Source organism: Ursus arctos, unplaced genomic scaffold, assembly GCF_023065955.2.
Source record: "Ursus arctos isolate Adak ecotype North America unplaced genomic scaffold, UrsArc2.0 scaffold_8, whole genome shotgun sequence".
Classification (NCBI taxonomy): Eukaryota; Metazoa; Chordata; class Mammalia; order Carnivora; family Ursidae; genus Ursus; species Ursus arctos.
The window spans coordinates 66,470,667-66,495,723 of NW_026623100.1; the positions used below are offsets into that span (position 1 = coordinate 66,470,667).

The window sequence follows — 25,057 nt, forward strand, 5'->3', positions numbered from 1 at the left end:
CCCTCTGCCCTTCTTCCCCCCACAACCCCACAGCTCACACTCTCTCCATCTCTCTCTCTAAAAAAAATAATACTAATAAGTAAAAATAAACAGAATGCTTTTCTATTCTTTGTCTCTTCGAGCACTGACAGTAGGAAAAATTTATCCCAACTATTTTCAGGAGCCAGACAGCCTGCAGTCTGACCCCAGTTCCAGGTCTCACCAGCTGTGCACACTTAGGCAAGGTATTCAAGCTCTCTGTGCCTCCAGCAACCCATCTGCAAGAAATGGGCAAAACAGAACCACTTCTGTGAAGTCTTCCTAGCATATAATAAGCAGTTAGATACTATTAACTATTATCATCATTAATATTAATCTAATAATAACTATTAAAATCTCTTTCCCAGCTTAGGAGAGAGAAGGCAAGACAGAATAAAATGGAATTTCAGAGCAAAATGACCCTGACAGTCTCTTGGTTTTATTTTATACTTGGAGCATGAAGTAAAACACAGACAAGTGTTTAGAGATTTAAATCCAAATCTAGGTAGAGACACATCAGCTCTCGGATACCCAAGGACAAAGCTCCACTGAGCAGCTGCTACCATGTTTCGAGCCTGTCTGGACCAGGTGCTATGCTGTGTCTCACTTGCATTTGTCTGTTTCATCTTTACAGAAAAGTCTATGAGGTTGATGTAATCATCCTTGTTTTAAAGACGGCACCATCCCCAGGCTCATCCAATACGGTGACTTGTTGAAATCAACGCATGGAGGTCTGCCCTCAGATACCCTTAAATCCCTGATAGGCAAAAATAGAAATAAAAATATATTCGACAGGAACATGGAACATATAATCAGGATCATACTAATTAAATGTTGCACATACACAGAGCAGGACTGCAGAGGCAACAAGAGATGGGATGGAAAAGTAATTTTGAGAGGAGACCAAATTTGAACACTATTTAAAAGAGAAGGATTCCACTGAATTGTGAGAAAAAGAGGGCTTTCCATGTATCGGTGGGGTAGAAAGGACACACTGGCATTTCCTGAGCGCCGATGATATCACGTGCGTAGGTCAAGCACTTCATACTTGAACAAGAATCCCATGAGGTTAGTATTGTCACTTTCCGGAGGAGCAAACCAGAGCTCAGAGAGGTTAATGAATTTGACCAAGACCACACAGGGAGCAAGGAACAGAGTCAGGAACAGAGCAAGAGAGGCCCTCTAACTTCAAAGCATGGATGTGTATAAAGATTTGAAGTGAAAGTAAAGATGTCAGGCAAGTGTATGAAGAAAATGTGCCCAGGTAGAAGAAGATAATTTTCAAGGTGGATTATTTTTTTAAGTTATAGGTAACTCACGATGAAATCTGAACTAGCTCTGTGGATGGTGCCAATGTCCGTTTCCTGGTATTGATGCTCAACGATAGTTATGCAAGAAGCAAACACTGGGGGTGGTGGGGGACGGGTTTCCCAGTGCATTTCTTTGCAACGACCTGTGAATACATTTTTCAAAATAAGAAGTTTTTTAAAAGTTGGCATGTAATAACAAAGACAAAGGCACTTGCTTTGAGCGGAGGTGGTAATACGCAGAGGACCTTGACACAGGACTCTGATCTGCTCCCAGGGGCACAAGACCAATATCACCCCAGAGCCTCTCCCACTGCCCCTTTGAATGACCAGCCAGCCCCATGCTAGCTTGGCTACCACTGGAAGGAGAAATAGGCTTGTCCACATACATGGAGCACCTATTATGGGCCCCCACCGTGCCAAAGGCTGCCTGGGTATACGGGGTGCTAACAAGACACAGGTCTGGTTTTCAGAACTCTTACAGTCTATTGGAGAGAAAGGCACAAGTAATAAAATGTAAGCCAGCCTGGGTGGACTGAGGTTTCTCAAGCAAAGTTGCATGTGTTACAGCAATTCAGAGAAGACTGAATTAGGCTGGGTTGGTTAAGGAAGATTAATTCTCTGGGGGAGGGAGAATTTAGGCAAAGCCTTGGAGGATGTGGGCCTAGCAGGTACTCACTCCAAATAGAAATTGTGTCATAAAATAGCCACCATTTTGTATTTTATAGCATAGAAAGAGCTTTGGAATTAAGCAAAATCAGGACTATGAACTAAGTGACCTTGGACAGGTCATCCAAGCCTCTGCTGGTTTCCTAGTCTGTGGGAGATGAACAAAATACCTAGCAGGAGCTGGTACACAGCAGGTGTTGCATAAATGTGTGCTGTCTGGTCCCCTTATTTCATAAGCATTTTTCCTGCTGCTGAATTGTCATCATAATCATCATTGTTAATGTGACTCAAAATCCCAGTGAGGAGAGCTATAATCATTTGCTGACCTTTTCCATATTATTTGACATTTATCTTGTTGCCATGTTCATGCTATTAGAAATAACGCTAGGATGAATGTGGCTACATTGCAGCTTTTTTCATTTTCTGGATTATTTCCTTAGGACAGAGTTCCAGAAATTGAGGAAGTCTCTCGTAGGTGAGGGGGAGATACCTGAGGGTTTGTTGAAAAGCAGGGGTGAGAGGGTGAGAATCGTGTACTGGGAAGACCAACAAGAGTAACCCGGACGGTCGAAGTTGAGTTTGGAGAGAATGGAAGAAGGGAGGCCATCGAGAAAAGGAGCAGGAGCCAAAGCTTAGGACAAGACGGGCCAGGGTCAGGGTGAGAACGAAAGAGAAGCAAGGGCCCGATGGGTCACAGCCTAAGCAAGAACAGCCCATGGCCCAGGGTTATGGCAGAGAGATGGAGGCCAAAGCCCAGTGCCGGCAACTAGCGACCAAAATAGGGACCCCCGCCCCCAATGGCGCTTCAGTAGCCACATCGGTCCTGGAGATGGGGTGAGAAACTCAGCCACTGAGGTTGATTTGCACCAAATCAGAGTGACATGCAAGATGCGGGATCGGCCGTGACAAAGAAGGTCAGTTGAGGCCAGAGTCTGAACACTGACCAGTAAAATCAATACACTGAAAGCTGATACAAATCTGGAGAGAAAACAATGGAGAGGAGCTTTCCAGCACCGGCTCTCCTGTTTTCCAGATGTCTGCGAATCACAGGCACAGGATACAGGCTCACCACGATATTTGTAAACAAAGGAACTCGGAGGGAAACGTAGCCAGCTGGCTGGAACGTACTCGAAGAAGGAACATAAGTGCAAACCTCACTGGCATAATTCTGAAGACTCGGTGACAACCTGGAAACATTGTACAATGGGGTGTTTAGTGAGAAAGGTGTATGCTGAAGTTGTGTTCACAGGACGGCCCAAACTATGGCAACTGAGGTTAAATCAGGACAGAAGATGTTCAGGAAAGGAAACAGCTTGACCTGTTGGGGGTATCAAATCACAGTGAACTTTCTCCTTTGTTTTCATGCCCAGGAACACTGGATATTGCATTCTTTCCCCCAGTTCCGCTTGTCTGCAAGCCTGATTAGCAGGCTCTGTTCCCTCCGAGCCGCTGCTCTCCTTCCCTGTTCTCACTTCCGTCCCTTTCTCCTTTCCTGGTTCTTGGTTGGGACGACGGCCCATTCTCTCTCTTGGCTATGGAGGGGCATTTCTTTTTCTTCTTTCCTTCCTTCCTTCCTTCCTTCCTTCCTTCCTTCCTTCCTTCCTCCCTTCCTTCCTTCCTTCCTTCCTTGTGTTATGTTAGTCACCATACAATACGTCATTAGTTTCTGATGTAGTGTTCCATGATCCATGTTTGCATATAACACCCAGAGGAGGGGCATTTGTAATTTATAGGATGCTACCTGCTGTTCGCCACATCCAAGGTTAAACCTTAAAATCACTGGTAACCCCTGGTAACCACTGGGAAAAAAAAACCTAGTACAGAATCTTTAACAATTTTTATTTCAGCATGCTTTGAAATTAGGAATAAAAACAAAAACAAAAAAAGCACTAGATACGATACACTGTGGTCACCAGAACAGGCAAAGGCCTCTCTCTTCACTTTAATTCACATGGACTCCTGGCTATTCCCAAGGCCTCGGCCTCCTTTGCCTCACTTAGCAAATGACTCCCCGGTACAGATCGGACCATGAATCTTTGTTTTACTTGTTGCTCAACACCCAATTTTCAAGTGCAAATAGATGGCCTTCAAGCCCTGTTACCTTATTTTGTTCCCCAAGATGGGGATAATGACCGTGTTTTGAGAAATCTAACTCAAAAAGGAGGCACTGAACATTCCAGGTTTTTCTCAAGCTCTGCATCGAACTCGGCTTGCTTATCTTGCTGAACGCTGCCTGTGTCATCTTCCAATTGTTATTAACGCCTCCGTATTTTCAGAGCGCATCGCAGCCTGTTTGATAAAATCTAGGCTTCAACTTCTCAGCATGGGCCGTGAAAACAAAGATCACAGTATTACACGGCTACCAGCTTCCTACAAAACAATAATAATATTAAGAAGAAGAAGAATGGCTCCTGGGCACTGTCTGCCGGTGCTGACCCTGCATACATGGTCCAGGAGAACCCGGCCTGGGAGAACCATGGGGAGAATATGGGTACTTTTCCTCCCCTTGGTTTAGAATTCCATTCTCAGTATCTGCAGCTGCCCAAATGCACAGGGAAGCAGATACGATTGGTTTGGGGGCCTACATGTTCATTAAGAGGGAACCGGCTAAATGAACCAGTGAACCTCCAGGCGACAGACAGTAGGCAGAAGCTGAAATGAAGAGAGCGGGGCTCTGAGCGCGGCTCCCAGGAGCTCTCCAAACATACCGTCAATTCAAAAGGAGGCTGCAGAACACACATGGCATGATGCCACTTGCGTGAAACACTCGCAGGCCAAACAAACTCGGCATGTGTGTGAATACGTGTCCAAAACAGGCTGCAAATGCACCCAGAAAGTCCGGCAAGGATCCCCACAGTGCAGGGTTGGCCACTCACCACCTGTGATTATTTAAATGAAATAAAATTTAAAGCTCGGTTCCTCCGGCACAGCGGCCGCATTTCATGTGTTCAACAGCCACACGTGGCTAGTGGCTACGGGATCAAACAACACAGATATAAAACATTCGCATAACCACGGAAAGTTCCCCTGGACAGCTCTGACTTAGACCTTGTAGTTTTTTTTTCAGTTTCCTTCCCCAACAAAAATGTTTCTGTATTATATAATACAAAACAGTGTGTTATGTATGGGTAATACACAAACATCCCTAATTTTCATGTTTCTTCCATTTTCTCTTCAAAAGTGATAGGAAGAATTTTCTGTTCAAATATTTGGAATCCAAGAGTTTAAACACACACGCGCACACACACACACACACACACACACACACACGGGCTGTTTTCTGCACTTGTTCAGCTTGGTTCTTGCGGGAATTTTGACACAAAGTTGTGAAAGAGCCAGGAGTCACGTCATCTATTCACACATGCACACACCCATGCATGCCCCACAAACCCATCCAGTACATTAGACGGGTAGAAGATGAAAAGAAATAGAATGCCCGGGCTCCCGTGCCCTTGGAGTGAAAGCCTGTGCACAAGCTGACTTCAGAAAAGTTAATATGAGCATCCCTGGAGTCAGAGAGCCAGCGTGGGGGGACTTCCGAGGGTGGAGATGTCGTTTCAGTTTAGACGCGTCCCAACAGAAATGAGGCACAGATACAATGTTGACAAATAAGAGAAGGGAGGGCATTCCAGGCAGCGGAAACAGCATCAGTGGAAGCTGGGAGGAGCCAAGTCCAAGGGAGCGTTGGGAGAGAGGTCATTGGCCCGTCTGTCTGGGGCAGTGTTCATGCAGCTCGAGTGTTAGGGAAGGGCCAGGTGGTGAAGTGCCCGCAGATGGCAAGAGGAGAACTGTCATTATTAGTAAATGACAGTCTCAAAACCTCCTCCCCTTTTTGGTCGTCTCCACACCCAACATGGAGCTCAAACTCGCAACCCCAAGATCAAGATCACGTGCTCTACCAGCTCAGCCAGCCAGGCACCCCTCGACCACACCCTGTTGTGCCGAAGAATGTGTAAGGAATCTGCTTCCAATGGACAATACACAGACGGAGTGTGGTCTGCCTCTCCCTCTGCCACTGGGAATGAGACCCTGCTAGCGGAGGATCAAGACAAGGGGTGAGCCCCCAGTGCCCACTTGGAGATGTGACGAAAGAATGTAAGGGAGTCACACTGGGTGAGTGTGTGACGGGGCGGCCAAGGCAAATTCAGTCTCTCGCCACAGTGGAGTGGTGAGTAGGTAAAAAGGGGACTCAGGAGGAAGGAAGGGCTTCTGTTTGGTGGCTCACCAGCCCTGGAGCGAGTGATGACATTTGGGATCAGGGTGGGGGACCAGGGATGATGTGGGCAAAAGGTGAGCTCCCTTAGGCCTCTCTCCCTCTCTTTTCCTGTGGGGGTCACAAGGGGAGGTGACAGCTGAAGGGGAGGAGAGAGGCTTTCAGGAGAGACATTTGGAGACAAGCAAGGGCAGAGCTTCCCGGCATCTGCACAGTGACGGGCAAGGATGCCTGCCATCAGACGAAGGTGAGCACCCAGGGGCCACCTGTCATGGCACTTTGGGGGTGAAGGGAGTTCCAAGAAGTGCAAACGGTCAAGATAGGAAAACCTGAATGCTGAGAGGACTGGGAAGGCATGTGGCTTTCCGGATAGGTTTTCTGCAGAGAGTGGATAGTGGGATCTTGAATAGAATGGGTCAGTGGACAGCCACCATGGAGGGAGGAGGAGAGGTGTAATGTCAGCTTCCATCGCTTCTGGTTTAGAAGCATCTAGAATATGACATGAGTCATTTTATTTAAAAAGAGCAAAGGTAATGCTTGGTCTGTCTATGCATCCATGATGGCGGACACGTTGCCTAGGCAGCTCACCACCCCCGCTGCCAGGCGTGCGTACTTGAGGACGCCCAGGCCATATCCAGTATCAGCGACATGGGCCCCTGCGCGCAGGGGGCCAACTTCTGAGGTGGCCCTCACACCTCGTGCTTCGAGAGTGGCCTCAGGACCCTAGACATATTTCATAGCTTTGATGGTAGAATTATTGTTGATGGAGCACTGTTGCTCTTTCATGATTCACTTAATACTTTATAAGCATTGTTTATCAGTTTAAGTAGTGTCCCGGTTACATTTGTGGAAGAAAGTGTTTTGTGGCCCTTTGAAGCCCAGGGAATCCTAATCAATGAGAGCAAAGGGGGGAAAAGTTAATCCTTATATGTATAGCTGTTTGTAAGATGTTCTGAGCTCACTGTGGGAATTCACTCATCTGAAAATAGCACATTGAGGCATTTGATTCTTTTTTTTTTTTTTTAAGGACATTTGAACTATGGGGGATAAGAAGCCTTCCAATAAATAAGTCCTGCCCTCAAAAAGCTTACAGAGCAGTCAGTAGACTCTATCACATGAACACAGTAGAGTGTTAGAAATTTCACTGGCAATTTGTTTTAAGTTTGGAGCTAAGAACTAGAAACCAGGACTTAGGATTTACAACACACGTATGCCTTCCCCATTCCCATAATATGTCCAGCTTCCTACTGTGGCCACCAGGCAGCCTATAAAAAGCAGGGTTACTCACCTCCAGCTTTCCAAATGAACACACGGTATCAAATATAGAAACCAGAGGAAGCTTCATTGTTACGGAGCCAAACTGATTGAGAGCAAGCGTGAGTGCTCCAAATACATAGAGGAACTAGCAGATTTAAGATGCAGACTCTTACGGGCTATGAATCCAAGATCAATCACTTAAGAGTCCAAATATATAATCAGAGAGTCTGTCACAGCACGAGCTGTTGGTGCCAGAACCCAAAATCGGCACCATGCCCAGAGCTGCTAAAAAATAAAGCCAGGACCAGGGTGGTCGCGGTGCCAGAGGGAAATTTCAGAAGCAACACTTTTGAAATGCAAAACAGAATCAGGAGCAAGTACCAGAATTCTGCAAAAATGCAAAACAAGTACTAGGTTGAGTCATACTAAAAATGCCAAGTAAGCAGCAGGCCAAGCACAGCCAAGACCCATTTTTAATGAAGCAGCTCTACCGCGCATGGGTGTTCCGGACGTACCAGCGCGAGGAAGCAAGTCCCTCCAGCAGGTTCTGGCCTCTGCAAGAAGCAAAAGGCAGGTGGACTGAGAAGGCAGCTCAGCCGAGCGCGTGCGTCTCTGAAAGCAGAAACCCAGCTGGAAAGGAAAAGCTCCTTCGAAAGCTCTCAATGCGGAGTGAGGAATGCCTCCCTGGAACACTATCCTCGGGGCCCCGTTACTGCTATGTGAAAGCTCTCAATGCGGAGTGAGGAATGCCCCCCTGGAACACTATCCTCGGGGCCCCGTTACTGCTATGTTTTCATTACAAAGGTTGTCGGTAGTAAATTATGACCTCACCTGTTAATCAGCTGGCATTCAGCTCTCGTTATGTGTCAGGAACTGTAAAGAGGTCTGAACGCATTACTTTATGTAATCTTCCCAACAATATTCGGGGGGGTCTACTGTCCGCATCTTACAGATGAGGAAAACTGAGGCTTAGAGCAGTTAAGCAACTATCCAAAGTCACACAACTGTTAGGTGAGGTAGCTGGAACTCAAACCCAGGCTGCTCACACTTGACCCTGGCCTGCCAAGGGGACACTGAGATTCATTCCTTTCCATGTGTCATTAGAAAAAAAAAAATTAGCCAGGAAGTTATAGGTCTTTGTAGAGAGATGTCACAAGCCAGCACATTACTGAGAATTCTTAAGAACAGGTGAATAATAAGGCCATTCAAGGCTCACAAGTCTTCGGCAAAAGACAGGACTGTGGGCTGTGAGGTCACAGCAGCCCCACGGAGGAAATGGAAAAATCAATCCTGTACACACGCCCGGCCCCGCTCAGCCGTCAGCCAGGCCTATGTTGGTGCTGAGACGGTACTGTAGACCTGGTCAAGCCAGGCTTTATTTTGTCACTCAAAGTCCCAGAGAATGCCAATAGCAGTGCTCAGAAGGCCTTACACCAGATGGCCCTGCTCTGTGGGCCCTCTGCCCACCGCCCTGCCGGCACCATCAGCTCCCCAGCTGCCAGCGACGAGCTGGACTTCCCGGGGCGGCTTCCTCCACTCTCCGCTCAGCACGGAAGCTGTCTAGCAGCATAACCCCCCTGACCAGCAGCTCTCAATGGCCGCTTTTCCTGGGGTGCTGGGGACCATCTGGGGCTGTGGCTAAGATCCCTGGTGCCGGCTGGCACAGGTCCTTGGCTGTCTCCCGGCACGCCGACTTGCCAGCGATGCAACACAGACCCGCTATTGTTTGCGTGCGTGTTTTCTTCTCCCGGGTTTCCTATGGTCTTGTTGCAATATAATTAACACGCAGTAGACGCTCAGATCTTAAGAGCTCACTGCCTTGAGTTTTGACAACTGTTGATACACTCGTGTCGCCACCACTCGAACCAAAGATAAAACATTTCAGAACCCTCTAAAGAGTCCCCCTTTCTAGTCAAGCCCCTCACCCCACCACTGATTTCTAATTTCTCTCAACATAGATTTGTTTTTGCATGCATTCTTGCATAATTGTTTCTACAACATAATTAGAAGATTCTAGATAACTCTCCACAGGCTTCTGACAATGAAAAATACTTTTAATTCTATTTACGTTCTGCCATTATGAAACACACGCTCACTACACAAAATGTGAAAAATACAAACTATTTTTTAAAGAAAATTCAAAAATCATCCATGAGCCTATCACACAGAAATAACCACAGTTCGTATTCCAGCGGATTTCTTTCAAGGCTAGTACACACGCATTGATTACAGGCTGGCTCCCTCGTGGAGCATGAGCTTTTTTGTAAATAAATCAGGCTTGTTGCTCACCTCAGAGCGGGCCGTTTAGAGCTGCCTGTGTGAGAGGTGGCTTGATCAAAAATTCAACCTGCAATTTAGGGCGCCAGCCCCTCCAGCTCAGTGGGGGCCACCGTCTGAATTCACTGTGTATTTTCTTCTGCGGAATATGTCTTGCACGCCTTTCCCCTGGACCTCTCGCGGCGCTTCACAAGGACCGTGGCTAGCTCCTTGGGGTACACCCCCCACCAAGGTGAATACGCATTTGCCAGCCACGCAGGCCACCCCTGATGCACCCTCCAAATCTCGTCATCATTCCGGCCACGTCCACCACGGCCGGGCAGTAACAGACACGCCCTCAATTTTATTTATATAAATCTTCCTTCTTAAAAAAAAAGGTACTTTTATGATATTCTTCATGCAAGTTGGAGGAGTTTTTCAGAGATCCAAAGAATGTGATGACATCATAATTTCTGGTCTCCTTTTCTATACACCCCTGAGCAATCAGGTGACTAATGCTAGGTCATCAACCATGTCTGAGGCTGAATAACATCCCGTTGTATGTATAGATCACATTTTGCTTATCCATTTATCTGTGGCTAAGCACTTGGGTTGCTCCCACTTTGGGCTATTTTGAATAATGCTGCTATGACCGTGGGTGTACAAATACCTTTTTGAGGCCGTGTTTTCACTTCTTTTGGTATATATCCAGAAGTGGAATTACTGGATCATATGGTAATTCTATTTTTAGTTTTTTGAGGAACCGCCTTACTGTTTTCCATAAGGGTTGCGCCATTTTGCATTCCCACCAGCAGTGCACAGGGGTTCCAATTTCTCCACATCCTCGCCAACACGTATTTTCTGGTTTTTTGGTAATAGTGTCCTCGTGACTCTGAGATGATACATTATTGTGGTTTTGATTTGCATTTCTCTAATAATTAGTGACACTGAGCATCTTTTCATGGGCTTGTTGCCATTTATATATCTTTGAAGAAATATCTACTCAGTCCTTTGCCCATTTTTTAACAAGATTGTTGTTGTTGAATTGTAGGCACTCTTTTTTTTTTTTTTTTTTTTTTTTTTGAGAGAGAGAGCGCGTGTGGTGGGTGGGAAGGAAGGAGCAGAGGGGGAGGGAAAGAGAGAATCTTAAGCCGGTTCCACACCCAGTGTGGAGCCAGATGGGAGGCTCGATTTCATGACCCTGAGATCATGACCTGAGCCAAAAGCAAGAGTTGGACGTTTAACCGACTGAGCCACCCGGGTGTTCTGGTGCTCTGGATAGTAATCTCTTATCCAATGTCTGATTTGCCTATACTTTCTCCCATTCCATGGGCTGCCTTTATACTCTGTTGATAGGGCCCTTTGGTGCACAGTTTTTAATTTTGATGTAGACCAATTAATGAGGGTGTTTTCAATAAGAATCCAGGCATAATAGAAGAAAATAACATTGGAATGAAACAGACCTGGCTCTTTTCTTGGCCATGCCACTTAATGAGCAGGTTGACCTCCAACGAGTCATTTAACTTTCCTGAACTTTTTTTTTTAAGATGGTATTTTTAAGTAATCTCCACACCCCAACATGGGACCCGAATTTAAAACCCTGAGATCAAGAGTTACGTGCTCCACTCACTGAGCCAGCCCGATACCGCCTTTTCTGAATGTTCTTATTATCTGAAAATGGGTCAGGGGAAAGGAATACCTCCCACCCAGGATTTTTGTGAAATTTGAATATACATAAAGCAAGAACCGTAGCGCCCAGAACGTGGGAAGTACATAGCTCCTATCCACGCTTACCCCGACTTACTCGTCAGCTTGCCTCACCCCATTCAACAGGACCCCAGGACAGATACTGTTTGCATTAACATCTGATCAATGAGGAAATGGATGCATAGCCAGGTTACATAAAGGACCCGAGATCACAGTGTCTACGTTGCCATCTGGATCTTTTGAAAACTCCTATTGTGGGTATACCCTCAGCCCCTGCTTCCTCGCCCACGGGACGGACAGCTGCTCCAAACCATTAGCAGACCCAAGGACCAGGGAACCCTTCAAGACCATCCAGTCCAGCTCTCCCAATTTGCAGAAGGTAAAGCCAAATCTGAAAGAGGTTGGGCATTTTGCTCAAATTTACAGAGCCAGAGTCAGCCCTGATGGCCAACTCTCCCTCCCAGCACAGAAATGAATGTCCTTGATCAAGCAGAAGGAAAGCCTTGTACGACGTCCAGCACCGCCCACTCCTCAGAACACTCAGCCTTGTTCTCTGATAGTATTGTCTGGGGAGAAGAGGACATTCCTAGCAGTGCTATGGAATAGCTTTGGGGCAAAACTTCTCAAGACAGATGTGTGTACTGTATTTACCGGCTGCTGGCCCAGGCAGCTTGTAGGACCAGGCACTTTCAGGAGTTTGATGGGAACAGTATGGGAAGACCCTGGTGTGTGTTCCCTCTTCTGTTCTGTCTGACCCTCAGCCCAGATTCTCATACCTGCTCTTCCACTCAGTGTCTCCAGCTCTAAGACGGAGGATGCACAAGGCTGTGTAGTGCTTTATACGGGAACATTCTGGTCAGGTGCTTCCAAGCAATGAGAAAACAGACATTTCATTGCCTTTGCCTCAAAGGGCCTTTTTATCTTTCTTGTTTTACACAAGAATAATGCACAAAAGATATGAATGGAAATCAAAATAAAGATTTCCCCATAATTATACTACTAAGTGACCTTCCTTTTTGAAGAAAAAGATTGTGACATTTATTCTGAGCTCCACAAACCAAGGAGGAAATGTGTGAGACTGTCTCTTTAACTGCCCTTCGCCATTTCTGCGGGCAAGCCAAATGGCTGTTTCTCGTGACGAACACCGTCAAAGTCTAGAGGAAAAGTCAAATGGTTATATTCTGGCATATTCTTTACTCCATACAGCATTATGACCAATGGGGGAAGACAAAGTAAAATGGTGAAATATTGTTGCTATCACTACAGGATCTTTCTGAGAGACACCCCCCCACACACAAACACACACACCCCGCCCACTATCATTCGTGCCCTGGCTGCTAGGTTTGTATGTATGGATGGATGGATAAATGACACATATAATTATTTTATAGTTCAATGCAAACATCTGAGCTCTTACTACATACCAAAGATTTCTGCTGGATGCTAGGAAAAATAAAGATAATTTTTTTTAAAGATTTTATTTATTTATTTGACAGAGAGAGAGAGAGACAGCCAGCGAGAGAGGGAACACAAGCAGGGGGAGTGGGAGAAGAAGAAGCAGGCTCCCAGCGGAGGAGCCTGATGTGGGGCTCGATCCCAGGGATCCAGGATCACGCCCTGAGCCGAAGGCAGATGCTTAACAACTGCGCCACCCAGGCGCCCCCCAAAAATAAAGGTAATTAAGATACAGGCTGTGTCTTCACGGGTGTCACAGATCTAGTTCAGAAAGAAAGAAATGACATTCGGTGTGACAAATAAATGACAAAAATAACAGCAGAGCATAAGATACAGTGGGGACACAAAGAAGACGTGGCAGGGGACTGCAGGGCTCTCGATTTTTTCAGCATTATTTTGGATGCTTCTGCTCTAGAAGGATCCCTCCTGTACAAGTAGTGAGAAGACATAATAGTATAGGTATTCCTTTCTAAGGGCTCTCTGCCAAGGTCTTTATTAATGTTCTTGTAATTTGGGGATTCTTCTTCATACAATTTATAAATGTTATTTAAAGTATTATCCACTTAAAGAGAAAGTTGGGACACAGAATGAAGTCTTTCTCAATAAGCAAGAGATGAAGCGTGGAGCTCTGCCAAGCTAAGAATCTAAGACTCTTGCTTCCCAGGTGCTTGAATTTATCTGGGTCCTTCTGTAGGTTGACGACAAAGTCAGTATTTGAACCCAGAATCCCTAATTCTCAGATTTGTAGTCAGACCACAGGACGTGCATTAGGGCACTGAGCTTAAAAGTCCTAGATGTAGGGGTGCCTGGGTGCCCGACTTAACAGTCGTTAAGCGTCTGCCTTCGGCTCAGGGCGTGATCCTGGATCCCTGGGATCGAGCCCCACATCACGCTCCTCCGCTATGAGCCTCCTTCTTCCTCTCCCACTCCCCCTGCTTGTGTTCCCTCTCTCGCTGGCTGTCTCTCTCTCTGTCATATAAATAAAATAAAATCTTTAAAAAAAAAAAAAAGTCCTAGAAGTAAAGCTACAATGAAACCATGCCAAATCTACCCAAATATTCAGCTTGGAATTCTTCCCTTACAGTGAAATTTGCTGTTTGGCCTAAGGCACACTAATTGCCACCAGGTACAAAGTCAGTGTTTGATCTCACACGAAGCTCTGTGAGCACCTGCTTAGGAGACAGTGAAGAAAAATGACTTCAACCACCTGCATGACCTTGAGCAAATTGTTGGACTTCCAGATCTCTGTGCCCTCAGCTCAACCACAGGAAGAATGGCATCCACCACCCAAGAACTGCTCTGAGTTGAGATAATGAGTAGAATGACATGGAATAAACATTGCTAAATGTCAGTAATGCACAAGAACTTAGCATAGTATAAGACTTGACTAAAGGGGCCACATCTGTCCTCTTTGTGGTCTCTGAGATTTTCTTGTCTTTCTGGTGCAGGTGGTCACGGACCGCCAATCCATGGCTGGTCCTCTAGGAGACCAGAAAGCGCTCAACGTCATCACTGTCCCATCTCAGGGGCCCAGTCTGCCACAGATTTCACAGAGGCAGGTGTCTAGCTCACAACATGGAAGCAGCTCTATGGTTTTACATTGCTTTTACCAGACCCTTCCATCTAAGGCATCTAACAAGTACAGTCTAAACTTAACATTTCCATCCTTGTACACAGGGACTGTCAGTGTTTCTGGAGAGGTTGTGGGCATGCCCCAGAAGCATCCACTAGAATTGCTTGGATGGGGATAATACCACTTTTTTTTTTTTTTTAAAGATTTTATTTATTTATGTGACAGAGAGACAGCCAGCGAGAGAGGGAACACAGCAGGGGGAGTGGGAGAGGAAGAAGCAGGCTCATAGCGGAGGAGCCTGATGTGGGACTCGATCCCGGAACACCAGGATCACGCCCTGAGCCGAAGGCAGACGCTTTAACGACTGCGCTACCCAGGCGCCCCGGGGATAATACCACTTTTGATAGGCACAGTGTTCTCTAATGGAAACACATGCACCTAGACGTTATTTTGTTTGACCCCCTCAGTATACCCTCACTACATCAGGCAGACTGATTATCCCTATTTTACAGGGGAGGAAATGGGCTCAGAGGGAGGGGAACTACCTGTCCAGGGTCCTATGGCTAGGAAGTGGCCATCTGGGACTGGGGCCACCGTCCCTCTCTCCCACACAGAGCTCAGTCCTGAACCAACCTCCAGAGGCAGGGATCGCCGCATCCAGACTGGCTGGACTTGAAGGCACAGGGAAGGAGTTTTAATTCACAGGCAAACTGTCAAGAAGCAGAAGGTCCTCCTGCTAAAGAATGTCCCCAGAGTCTGTTCTCCTCCAGGCCAAGCACTGATAGTGGGGCATGTCTTTAAGAACACTGCCATCTAGGCATGCGTGCGACTCAGTGGTGGTCGTGACAGCCCCCCTCTGCCCCCCTACCTGTCCCTGTCTCTGAGATGCACGCCCGTGCCTCCTTGGTTCTCATTGCCATCACGGGCTCCTGTATCCTATCTTCAGACCTTACCAGCCTGCTCTCCTGGCTCCTCTCCTACTTACTTATCTACACCTAGGGCTTTCACGGGGCCCTTTGTCTCCCACAAAGTGAAACAATGATAAAGGAGGAAAGAAGGGTGCCCAGAGGCAGAGGATCCCACCAGAAGTGAGGGTTCCCAGCTTCTGCGCTGACTGGCTTGGGCCAAAGAGAAGGCACGTCCCCCGCAGGTGTTCATCTTTCCATCCCTGTCTTCTGCACTCCCCTGCATGGCCCAAAGTAACACACATGAGTCTGGGAGGTACAGTAAGCTCTACAAAGGAAAGGCCTGGATTCTCTGAAACATTCAGAATATTATAGGGCCAGTGCTGTGGCAGGGAGGGGGAGTCCACACTCCACCAAGGTTGAAATCCCAGTCCTATCACATAACTGTGTGGCCGGGGGCAGGTTCATAAACCTCTCAATACCTCCATGTTTTCATTTCTAAAATGAAAATAATAATCCCTAACATAGTTTGGGGAAGATTAAGTCAGTTAATACATAAAAGTGCTTAGACTACAGCTTGGCACACGGTAGTGCCCAGTGAATGGAATCTAAAGTAATAGTAATTGTATTGCTATTCAAAACACATTTAAGGCTGAAATACATAGAGGGTCGGAAGTTACAAAAGTAAATAAAAAAGATGACACCTAACTTAGGATTCACTCATTTAATAAAATTTTCCAGGGCCTTACTCTGTATCAGGCAGTGTCCTATGCCCTAAAGAGGCAGCAGGGAGAGAAAGAAATGAGTTCCCTGTTTCCATGGAGCTGACAGTCTCGTGGAGAACAGACAAGGGAAATACAGGAGGTGATGAACAGCTGTGCGGGGAGGTAAACTAAGGCACACGAATGGGAGCGAGCAGACAGCCTCCCTAACTGTAAAGGCAGGAATGACTTCTCCAGGGAGCAACCTCTCCGAGGGCTCACATCCATCCCTGGAAGGAGAAATCACATCCGTGAAGTGGGACAAGAGCCTCAGTGAGTCTTGGCTTATGGCAAACCAGGAAGGAAGCCGAGAACAGAGCCGGGGGCAATTTCAAGGTGAGGAATCAGAACCCACAACTTGCATTTGGACAGGTCTCAGTACTCTCCAAACTGGCATAGGGCAGATTAAGCGAACTACATTTGCAAAAGGAAAATCTAATTTAGACCAATATTTATGAAATAGCTCCTCTTTTTGGAGGAACTCAGGGAGGATTTTCTCTCAGCTCTCAGCATCTTGAAAAGCTGCTTTGGACCTAGGCAAGTGAATAATAATAATAAAAAAAAAATCTACAGATGCTAATAGTCTTGCAAATGACTTTTCCCCTCTTTTGTGGCCTGCAGGAAGCTCAAAACTGAATTTCCTGTAGAAAACTCAACACTGAATTCACAACAGGGTCTGCTGGTATGCACTTTTTTTTCCCTGAAATAACTTCATTCTCGGCTTTATTTTTCTCTGTATAATTCTTAGATTTTCCTTGTTTTGACCTCTTTCTTTACTGTAGTGCAGGCATGTGCGTATGTGTACATGTGTGTGTATAAAGGATAGGCTCCAAATCATTTCTAGAACAAGTTAGATTATAATAACTTTACAACCCTAAGTAATTTAGCACCTATTTCAATATAAACTATTCTCTTTTCTTTTAAAATAATTCTTTGGGGCACCTGGGTGGCTCAGTTAAACGTCTGCCTTCGGCTACGTCATGCTCCCAGCTTTCTGGGATCCAGCGGCATCGTCCGACTCCCTGCTCAGCGGGAAGCCTGCTTCTCCCTCTCCCACTCCCCCTGCTTGTGTTCCCTCTCTCGCTGCCTCTCTCTCTGTCAAATAAATAAATAAATAAAATCTTTATTTTTATTTTTTTATTATCGTTATCTCATAATGGTCATTAGCCGTCTTTTTTTAATAATTTTTTATTATATTATGTTAGTCACCATACAGTACATCCTTAGTTATAAAATCTTTTTAAAAAATTACTTTTAAAGTTTTTTTTGAGAGAGAGAGAGAAATAAACTATTCTCTATGTGTGCTTATATAACCCACATTCATGTAGCACGGGAATTTTTTTAAGTTTCAATTCCCTCCCTCCCACCCCCATCCCCAGTCCTACTCCTTTTTTTTTTTTTTTTTGAAGGGGCAAACATTTCCCACTGAAAATGCACAATTATAAGTGGTCCAAAGCTTTCTCACTCCTTCGGCTACTACCGGTGGCTCCAACAACTGTCTCTGCTTTTCTTCATTTTCACTTCATCCCCCTCCCATCCCATTCTGCACAGTGCCCCCAGCTTCATTTCCCTAAAAGATCAATTGTGCAAATCAGCCTTCTGGCAGTTTAAAATCTTCAATTGTTCCTAAGACTCACAGAGATAAGTGAACAGCCCTTATCTTGACAAAATCTGCATCAAGTCATTCCCCACCTAACCTCTGCCCAAACCCAGGTAGCCCCCCCCACCCCTAATTCTCTCTGGGCAGGTCTCCTCTTTCCTTACCTCCGTGCACGTTCTCACCCTGGTGCCTCCAGCTGGCACACCCTTACCACCTCTCCATCCAGCCTTCAGACCCCCTCTGAAGTCCTCCAAAAGCCTCCACCTCCAGGGGTCTCCTCTACCTCGAGATACTGCTGGCTGAATGTCTAATGAGTAACTCCGGGATCCCACAACCACTGTGCAACTTGACCGAACCTAGCTTTGTAACATTTTCAGCCTTGCATGTTTTGCAGCCTGGTTACAGACTCAAATTGTAATCTTGATGGAAAGGGCTTCTCTATATTTTTGTATCCCCCTCGATGCCCTATGGAATATCATATGTAGCTGACACTCCAGAAATACTTGACAGTGTGTATCTATTTCCCTTCAAAATACAAAGCATAAGGCAAATGACAGGCAAGTAGTTAATATCCTCAGTAAATAAAGCACTCACTTGTATGAAAATTCACTAAAATGCAAATGGTTAAAAAACATACGAAGTGTTTGACCACTAGAAATAATGCACGTTAAAATGATACAACTTTTCTATCAAATTAGCACAGGTTGGGGGGAAATCTCAATATTTAATGCTTTTGAGAGTACAGGGGGTTAGGTACTCTCACAACTGCTAGTGGGATTATAATTGATTCAAACTGAAAATAATTTGACAATATGTAACAGATATTTCAAATGTTCATATACCTTGATCAACCCATTTGGAGAGCTGCTAGGGAAATATTCTAAAATTCAGAGAAAGCTTTGGTATCTTTTCCAGGGTTATAATACTGTATATGCAACCTAATTGTGCAAGAAGGAAATTATACTTTCACTCAGTGGACTGTTACATAGCCAGTAAAAATGGCAGCCATTAACTTGGGGGGTGGGCAGGAATGCTTATATTTCAATGTTAAAGTAGAAAAAAATACAATATAAAATCATGTAAAATGAATAATTCCAACCACATAAACAAATGCATGAAGAAAAGATATCCAAACAGCAAAAGCAGTTATACTTGTTTATAGTTTACTATGTTTCCAGATTTTCTAGAAGGATTGGATGACTACCAGGAAAAAAAAGATGCTTTTCAAATTAGATTTTCCTTTTTTTTTTTTTTTTGGTTTGATATAAGGAACAGTCTCACAAGCACTGATATTAAGCTTATGGGACATATATTTTTTTCCCCCTCTGGCTTTTTTATTAAGAAACAGGGAGGAGAGAGTTGAAGAAAGGGAAGGAGAAAGTGGGGGCAGCTCTCTTATCCTGATTAATCTCTGCGGTGAGGTGGGCGGGCGTTGTCATCTTTGTAGATCCAGGAAACAGGTTCAGAGAGACTCAGGTCCAAGGTTACCTGAAGGGCAGAGTCAGGGTTGAGACCCAGGCTATGGGGCCCTTGGTGCTCCCTCACCCTCACACCCAGGGTAACCCAGGCAGGATGGGGGCAAGAAATCGAAAGGAAAGGGCAAAAGGTGAGTACAAAATCCGAGTGGTCATTTATATAATAATATTTTTTAAAACATCGGTTTTAGTGTGTAGGATTGTGGACAGTCTTTTCCCTCCTCTTTTTTCTAGACTTGCTATAAGGTAATGCAACTGTCTACTTTCATACATGTGCAAAAAGAAAACTGCATTTGGATTCACTGAACTGTGAGCCCAAGGAGATCCTGCCCGGCTCCTGAGAGGACTAAAGGAGCTGGGGGGACGGGGGGAGGCAGGGCACACAGCTCCTGTCCCAAGCCAAACACCACACCATAGGGCTGCAGGAGCCTCAAGAATTAGGGAAGGAGGTTGCAGCCTGTGTGTGTGTGTGTGTGTGTGTGTGTGTGTGTGTGTGTGTGTGTGTTGTGGGAGTTGCCTGTGAGGAGGAGCTGCAGGAGCTCGGAGTTCTATGCAACAGTGAGCCCTGCACCTCAGAGGGAGTCAGCTCCACCCTGTGGCTTTTCCACACCATCCACACGGGTTGCACAAGTGCGTGCTCTGTAAGGCATCTTTACAGAAAGCTGTCCACCGTGGCTCAGTTCCCTACAGTCAGTATTCTCAATCACAAAGGCAAAAGTTGAGGATGAGGCAGGACCTAGAGGTGAGCAGCTTTTGTTCTAGTGGGATCGGGCTCTGTGGACTGTATGTGGTTCTGGGGAAATCCTGTCCCATTGCTCTCCATGGCCCACTGCCCTCCTCCTGGAGGGTAGCATTTCTCAGAGCTCTGTCTCACCTCAGTGGGTAAGTGGGACACTCCTAGGCAGGACCGCTCTGGCTCCACCCCAGAAGAGAGGAATAGGGAAACTTAGTTATACAATTCTAACACAAAGAAACAGTAAGGGGAACGTTTTTCTTTCCAGAAAATTTGCTATGATCTTTCTACCCCAGTACCAAGTGCTTTCGTTTTTCCAGCTCCTTTATCAACCTGTGCTCCCAGGTATAAACAAGACTGTGGGAAGTCACCAGCATCCCTTATGGAGAGCCATTTCCAGAAAGTGACTGGGGTTTAGGAATGAGTGCGTGGTAAGGAGGCAGCGGGGGTAAGTTTAGCTAAGGCAAAGCAGGAGTTCAGGGGCTTGAGGGGCTAGTGAAGGAAGATGATTTGTGTGGTTAAGCTGGGTGGGCGGTGATGCAAACACCCATCTCAGAAACTGGCAGAGAAGAAGAGAGAAGGGTAGAGGCCCAAGAGGATCTGAAGGGGCCAGGCTCTTGAGCAACCTGTCTTGTGAGTGCAGAAGCTCTTGGTGCACTGTCACACCCACTGCCCAGCTTTGAGACTCACCACAGGCTCGGGAGGTGTAAATGGTGTAATGAGATGTAATTCCGAGAGATGACCCCACTTGTCTGTGGTCACATAGCCATGAGCTGGCTCTTAGATTGAGATGGGCTGACTCCAGTTCTAAGATTCTTTCTGTCCCAAATAGCACTGTGTCCTTTAGCCAAGACAAGGGGCCCTTATTCTCCCACAGACAGAAGGAAGGGGAGGGAGGAGACTGAGGAACACAGAAAGACTGAGTTGTCAGGGGCTGAGGTAAGGTGAGGAGGAGAGAAGAGGGGAGCTGAGGAAGATCTGTCCCGGATCTCCAAGCAGCTGAGAGGTGGGAACAGGAGTCAGGTTTTACAAATTCAGAGTGGGATCAAGTCACCAAGGTGGGTGGTCAAGGGACACCTTTACCTAAAGCTTAGGTGACTTTGGCTATACATGGGGGCCTCACTGCCCATCAGCCAATAAAATCCCTAGTGGCATTTTCCTAGTGAGCATTTACCCAAGGCATTGAGAGCGGAGGGGCACTGAGCTAGGAAGCCTGTTTTCATTTTCCCCTGTTCCACCTAACTGTGTCACCTTGGGCAAATCATTTGGAAAATATGGGAAAACAAGAACCAAATATAAGAAGTCTGGCTCTGTGCCTTCCCAACCTCTCTATCCACTTTTTTTCATCACTCTCTTGACTGCTGGAGAGAGAATGATTATAGGTATCACATGGACCCTTTCTTGTCATAAAATTCAAGAAAATACTGAAATCCAGGCCACTGAGCCCTCCCCTTAGAGAGCGGGCTCCCTTTTACACCTCCTAAAACAAGGCTTTTCACTAAGTAAGACTCAGTAATCATCTCCCAACCAGCATTGGCGTGACTTTCCTTTGCTGCAGGCAACTGCCTAGAGGATTCCTTCTTTATAATCTTTCTATGAATGATTTAGGAGTAAGTACCTTCTCTGTTTGCATCTGGAGGAATAAGAACATAACAGAGAAATGAAAAAGCTGTGGTGTATCCAAAAATAACACCCAGATATGTTGGCTTCCCAGTTCACCTTTCTATATCAACCAACTCTTTCTTGATCTGCTTCACACACAGAGGCAGACAGGGATCCCCAATGTCCCAATATCAGGGATCAGTTACCAAACTGTGTCAGACTCACTGCAATGAGGTGGCCCCGCAGAACTAGGGTTCCTAATTCTTCCCCATTCTGATGGGCCTGGTCCTAACTCCTTGCCCACTGCAGGTGCCCTGCAGTCACATGCTCTTGTCAAGTGATCTGCAGCTCCAGGCTGCACACTCTGCAGAAGAGAACAGGGGGGAAACAGAAAGAAAGAAAATACGGCTTTCTCCTGGGAACCTCACAACCTCCCAGCTTACCAAGCAACCACCGTGTTACCTGCCTGCAGAGCACTGGCCCACAGAACACGCTCTCAGGTCAACCTCCCCTCCCTTTGGTGCATCGAAGAGAAATCATACTTGCTGAGGGGATCTGCTCATGTCTCCCCCTGGTTCAGAAGTGCAGATGTGTGACCACAGGACAGGAAAGGACACTGATGAAAAGGCTGAATGTCTCTCTCTCTCTCTCTAAATAGTGAGGCCCACGGACTGCAGAGCCTTTGTACCAGGCTCAGCTTCCTCTGCCTCCAAACTTTGTGACTCACAGTCTGTGTGCAGAGTGAGGCAGCTGAGCAGGCCTCAGGTTAAATCCGGAACTTGCTCTTCTCCCAACACTCACCAGTCAGGTGCCACCTGAGCCCCTACCTGGCTGTGGGGATGGGAGGTGAACACAGCTCCAGTGTTTTGGCTGGTCCTACGTAGCTGCCAGAACCCAGGACCTGGGTCCTGATGGACTTATGTCCATCGGAATCACATTTCTCTCTCTCTCACTCATACACACACACACACACACACACACACACACACACAACTAGCTCAGAACATCTGGATTCTCTGTAAGGCAGTTGATTTCTAGACTGGTCTGGGTCTCCAGTGCTCCATTCATTAAAGATGCAGTGTGAGACCCAAAGTGCTCTCTTTTCTCTAACCACTCTGCCTCCAAACCAGAGAAATGCCTGGCAAATTTTTAAAGCAGAACTGTGCATCAGGAGGGTCTGGCTAACTGTTGCACATCAGTTGAGGGGATGGCTGGGGAAGGGAAGAAGAGAGGTTGGGGGGGGGGAGCAGCCAGGAGGTGGCCGACTCCCCACAGCTGCGCTCTACGCTCAGCAGCGTCTCCTCCCTTCATCACTGCGGAGGGCAAATCTGGAAGTTCGGGAACCTGGGACCCGCGGGCGGCAGGGGCGGACAGAGGCCACGTACATCCAGGGGCGGCGACAAGAGGCTCCCAGGACTGGCTCTCGCACCGGCGCCGCCCCCCTCATCCTCCCGGCCCGGCGTAAGGCAGACAGCGAGCTCTCCCCGCAATCCCAGACCGGCTTCCCGCATAAAACTCCCTGGCGCAACCCGCTTTTGTTAATTCTGCAAATGCTGTCACACGACCACCTCCACCAACGCTCCCCGCCTGCTCGGCTCCAAGGGAGACCCGCTCTCCCCACAACACAGCCGCTCGGGATCACCCCAGCCCCCCGCCCCCCGACGGACCACCGCCCACCCGCCCCACGCCCGCAAACGACCGGCCCGAAGGACTTCCGAGGACCCCAGGGTCCCCCGCCTTAAGCATCTTTGTCCTCTCAGCGCAGCAGCGCGCGCACAGAACGACAGAAAGAACCCAGCCGGGCACCGAGTCCGCGCCCCCTGGCCTCGCCGGGCCCCGCAGGGGGACAATGGTGCGCCCCCCGCAAGTTTGCGAGCCCGGAGGCAGAGCCCTCCTTACCGTACATCTCCGCGGGGCGAGCGCCTCCTGGGAGGCCGCGTCGCCGTGTCGCCTGCAGCCAGCCCCGGCGGCGCCTGCCTTTCATTCACAGCCTGGGCGGCGGATGGCGGCGGCCGGCGGAGGCCGGGGCGGGGCGGGAGCGCGAGCGAGGGCGGGACGCGGAAGGGCCGGAGCCGGGAGCCGCTCGCCCATTCAGCCGCCCAGGCTGAGCGCGGCGGGCCTCCGCTCGGGTTGCTGGGCAGGGCCGCGCCGGGAGGGGAGGAGGCTATGCTAATGAGACGTCCCTCCCCCTGGCGCGGCCACTGCCAGGACGCCCCGACCCCCGGCCCCGCCCCGCCCCAGGCAAATTCCCGCCCTCCGCCTGCTGCGGCCCCGGCAGCCTCCCCAGCGAACCCCAAGATGCGCCTTTCCCAGCCTGTCGCTCCCAGGTCCTGGGCGGTGCGTTTTTCAGCTGCAGCGTTCTTCGGGGGAGTCGCCCACCCAAATTCCCTGCTCCTGTCGGAATGCGCAGGCCGACAGCTAACATCGCCCCTAACCCGTGGGTCCCCAGTGTCAGCAGGGGCTCCCGAAGCTGCAGGTGTACCCCCCACCCCCCATTTGTCCAGGTTGCGTAGGCTGAGCCAGGGGACTCAAGGAAGAGGGACTGTGGAATAACTCTCTTCCCTTCCTTGGCTCCCTTAGCGAAGCCCCATTCCCTAATCAAGAACTCTGCTGTGGCCCTCCCAGCCAGTCCTCAGCCGGGTGCTTGCTACCAATGAGCGTCCTTCCTGGGCCAAGTACGCGGGGAAACGCACCCCACACCATTCCCTAAGTGCTGCAGGAAGCCCGCTTGCTTTCCCTCTCCCAGATTATACGTGTAATTCACACTTTTTGCGCCCAGGATCCTCTCTACTTGTGCCACAGGCCGACTTCACCCTCTATGACCACGTGAGAAACAGACCCAAGGCAAAAGGCTCACGCCCCACACCCTGATGACATCTTCTGGCCTAGCCCAGGGCTTCCCTAAGGCTTCTCCATCCAGCCTCCTCTGCATCTCACACATTCACCTGGCCTTCCTTTCAGCACCTATTCCTTAGTTTCTCCTCTTGCCCCATGGTTGAGGTTTTTGTCCCCTAAAGCAGGAATAAAGGAGGTAACAAGCTTAAAGGTGGTGCGATGTCTCCCATTTTACAGAAGAGGAAACTGAGGCGGTTAATTTGTGTTCTTCTTCCTAGATCCTGAGCTGTGTGTCTGCAGGCCAGTCATCCACCCTCTCTGAAACCTCAGCTTCCTGCAGGACTATTGGGAAGTTTATATAAAACCTACATGAAAGTACACAGTGGGAAATCACACAGTTATTTTCTTTCTTTCCTTCCTCACCCAAGGCAGGGAACAGAACTGGAGGGAGTTGCTGGACTCTTGGGACAGTGCTCTCCCTATTGTACCCCAAACTCAAGTTTCCTATTTCTCTCTGGCCTCAGCATCTCCTCCTACTCCCTTGCTGTTTTCAGGTTTTGTTCCTGTTCCTTTACCTGTCTTAGCAGCACATGTGAGTGCTGGAACCCCTTCCCCCCCCCCCAAAACCCTGGGAGGGTTCCCGGATCTCACATTTAGTCTAGACCCTCAGATGACTTACAAAGAAGCCCAG

At 47.7% G+C, this 25,057-nt stretch overlaps 1 protein-coding gene across 3 annotated transcripts in view; it reads right to left on the minus strand.

Annotated features, from left to right (window-relative positions):
• Positions 1-23,565, minus strand: part of EFR3B (EFR3 homolog B) — an 87,920-nt gene extending 64,355 nt beyond the window's left edge. For 2 of the 3 annotated variants that reach the window (XM_057309290.1, XM_026520070.4), the window contains exon 1: positions 23,431-23,565. In XM_057309290.1, the coding sequence (XP_057165273.1) occupies positions 23,431-23,515 (85 nt within the window). In that variant the 5' untranslated portion in view covers positions 23,516-23,565. The remainder of the gene's footprint in view (positions 1-23,430) is intronic. The other variant, XM_026520060.4, reaches the window with a different exon arrangement.
• Positions 23,566-25,057: the final 1,492 nt, after the last annotated feature.